General features: G+C 57.8%; 1 protein-coding gene across 1 annotated transcript in view; it reads left to right on the top strand.

Annotated features, from left to right (window-relative positions):
- The first annotated feature begins 6 nt into the window (after positions 1-6).
- Positions 7-2,595, top strand: part of MSTO1 (misato mitochondrial distribution and morphology regulator 1) — a 3,815-nt gene continuing 1,226 nt past the window's right edge. The window contains exons 1-10 of the mRNA XM_023742519.1: positions 7-31; positions 119-257; positions 428-545; positions 631-765; positions 875-1,027; positions 1,302-1,433; positions 1,507-1,685; positions 1,909-2,013; positions 2,100-2,209; positions 2,475-2,593. Coding sequence (XP_023598287.1) covers positions 232-257; positions 428-545; positions 631-765; positions 875-1,027; positions 1,302-1,433; positions 1,507-1,685; positions 1,909-2,013; positions 2,100-2,209; positions 2,475-2,593 — 1,077 coding nt within the window. The 5' untranslated portion in view covers positions 7-31; positions 119-231. The remainder of the gene's footprint in view (positions 32-118; positions 258-427; positions 546-630; positions 766-874; positions 1,028-1,301; positions 1,434-1,506; positions 1,686-1,908; positions 2,014-2,099; positions 2,210-2,474; positions 2,594-2,595) is intronic.

Raw genomic sequence — 2,595 nt, 5'->3', positions numbered from 1 at the left:
TGGAGGGTCAAATCCATTCCCAATGGCAAAGGTGAGACTTCTCCAGATAGCACCAGATGGGGACCTGGGTAGGGTGGGAGCAGGGAGAAAGGTACAGCTCCTCTGCTGTTTTCTTCAGGTCCCCTCCCACTCAGGACTGCTAAAACTGCAGACCCGCTCACACCCACAGAGGGCAGCATCAGGGTCTGGTCAGACTTCCTCCGCGTCCACCTCCATCCCCGAAGCATTTGTATGATTCAGAAGTACAACCATGACGGGTAGGAGGGCCCCAGAGGCTGTGCAGCAGGAAACCTGGGTCCCCACCAGTGCGAGATAAGGCTCTTGAGGTCGTCCTCAACTGCCATCCTGCGAAACAAAAAGACCCAGGAGTGAGGGCGGGGATGGTTTCTCCTGTCTGTAAGTCCTGGGTCATGTTTACATGTGGCAGGGAGACAGGTCGGCTGGAGGCTTTCGGCCAAGGGGAGAGTATCCTGAAGGAACCTGGGTACCTGGAAGAGCTGGAGGACAGGCTACACTTCTACGTGGAGGAGTGCGACTACCTGCAGGTAGCTGTGTGGGCAGGTGGACACCAGGGTAGGAACTCTTCTCATCCTACAATCTATTTCCTCCATCTTTCCCCTCCCCTTCCAGGGTTTCCAGATCCTGTGTGACCTGCATGATGGCTTCTCTGGGGTCGGTGCTAAGACCGCAGAGTTACTAAAGGACGAGTACTCAGGGCGGGGAATAATAGCCTGGGGCCTGCTCCCTGGTCCCTACAGCCTTGGGGTGAGTAGAACTTGCAGCGAAAGCAGTCAGAGGGTGGGAGGGAGAAATGAGAGAATGAAGCCCCAGGAGAAGGTTGCTTAAAGCAAACCGCTCTCTGTTCTTTCACCAGGAGCCCCAGAAGAACATCTACCGTCTGTTAAACACAGCTTTCGGCCTGGTGCACTTGACCGCTCACAGCTCTCTCGTCTGCCCCTTGTCCTTGGGTGGGAGCCTGGGCCTGCGACCCGAGCCGCCTGTCGCCTTCCCACACCTGCATTATGATGTAAGGTTCTAGGTTCTTGTTCTGACAGCAGCGGGCCACACACTCCTCCGGTCAGCCTGTGTCTGTTACTGGAGTATCTGTAACTTGAAGCTGAGCGGAACTCAGCTGTGCTGTGACCTGTTAGATCCCATGGTGTCTGTGCTTGTCCAGTCTTGGCCCAAACACAGGGGCCTGCTTCTTCCCGAGCACGAGGCCTCTGCCCTTACTGTTTGTCCTCCACACTCCCTGTCCAGGCCCCAAAGGCCAAGTGCTTCTCTCGGTGTCCCCTTTCCAGGCCTCTCTGCCCTGCCACTGCAGTGCCATCCTGGCCACCGCCCTGGACACAGTCACTGTTCCTTATCGCCTGCGTTCCTCGCCACTTTCCATGGTTCACCTGGCTGATATGCTCAGCTTCTCTGGGAAGAAGGTATGGAGGTTTGGGAAGGTGTGGGTCGGAGGTGAGAAAAGGCTCTGTGACCTGACCTCTTCCTTGCTTTTAGGTGGTCACAGCAGGAGCCACCATCCCCTTCCCTTCAGGCCAGTCCCTTCCTGACACCCTGATGCAGCTTGGGGGAGCCACCCCGTGGATCCCGCTGTCTGCATGTGGGGACCCATCTGGGGCACGCTGCTTTGCCCAGTCCGTGGTGCTGAGGGGTTTAGACAGAGCACGCCACACCAGGTGAGCACTGCAGGTCCTTGGGATCCCTCGTCAGACTGCTGCCTTTTGCCCCCTTGTGCCTCTCAGCATTCTCACGGCACTGCCCTCGCTTCCTCCCTCTCCCCCTCTCCCCCTCTGTGTGTGAGGATCCTGATTCGGCTGATGGTTTGGGAGAGGAATTATCCTTAGTTTTCTCATATTCATGCCGGCACAGAATAAGGTGGTTTGGGTTTTGTTCTGGCAGTCAGCTCACCCCAGGGACACCCCTGCCCTCTCCACTCCACGCCTGTGCCACTGGGGAAGAAGTCTTGGCCCAGTACCTGCAGCAGCAGCAGCCCACAGCCCTGAGGTCAGTGTAGTGCTTGCCACAGCCCCCTGCCCCGCCCCTGGCCTCCCTGATTTCTGCTCACTCCGCTTCTCTTCACTTCTGCCTAGTTCCTCCCACCTGCTGCTGACGCCCTGCAAGGTGGTTCCTCCGTACCCACGCCTCCTTTCCAGCTGCAGCCAGCTGGGTTTGCTGACGGATGCTCCCCCAACGAGGGCAGGTATGTAGCTGGTGAAGAAGGCACGATTTCCAGCATGGGGGAGATTGTACCGTCTCCCTTGGTTTACATGCTGAAGATGCAGAGTTAGACGTTCCTTTATTCACCTTGTGGCTCCTGAAAAAAGGGCTCTCTCTTCTCTTGAGTGCTGGTGTGCTAAGGGGGCAGTACACAACATTTGCAGAGTCTGCAAACACGTCTAGCCCAGGCCCAGACTCCCCGTTAGCCACAGAGTCCACTGACAGGCCCCACTTCTCTCCCTCCACAGCAGCGGCGAGCATCCCGGTGTTTGGGGCCCTGTGTTCCTCTTCGTCCTTGCACCAGGCCCTGGGAGGCCTGGCCAGAGAGCTCGCCAGACTCGACTTGCGGCGCTGGGCCAGCTTCATGGC

This window comes from Trichechus manatus, unplaced genomic scaffold, assembly GCF_000243295.1.
Source record: "Trichechus manatus latirostris isolate Lorelei unplaced genomic scaffold, TriManLat1.0 scaffold00213, whole genome shotgun sequence".
In the NCBI taxonomy this organism is placed as follows: domain Eukaryota; kingdom Metazoa; phylum Chordata; class Mammalia; order Sirenia; family Trichechidae; genus Trichechus; species Trichechus manatus.
The sequence above is the reverse complement of the archived record's forward strand: the minus strand, read 5'-3'. Positions and strand labels throughout refer to the sequence as shown.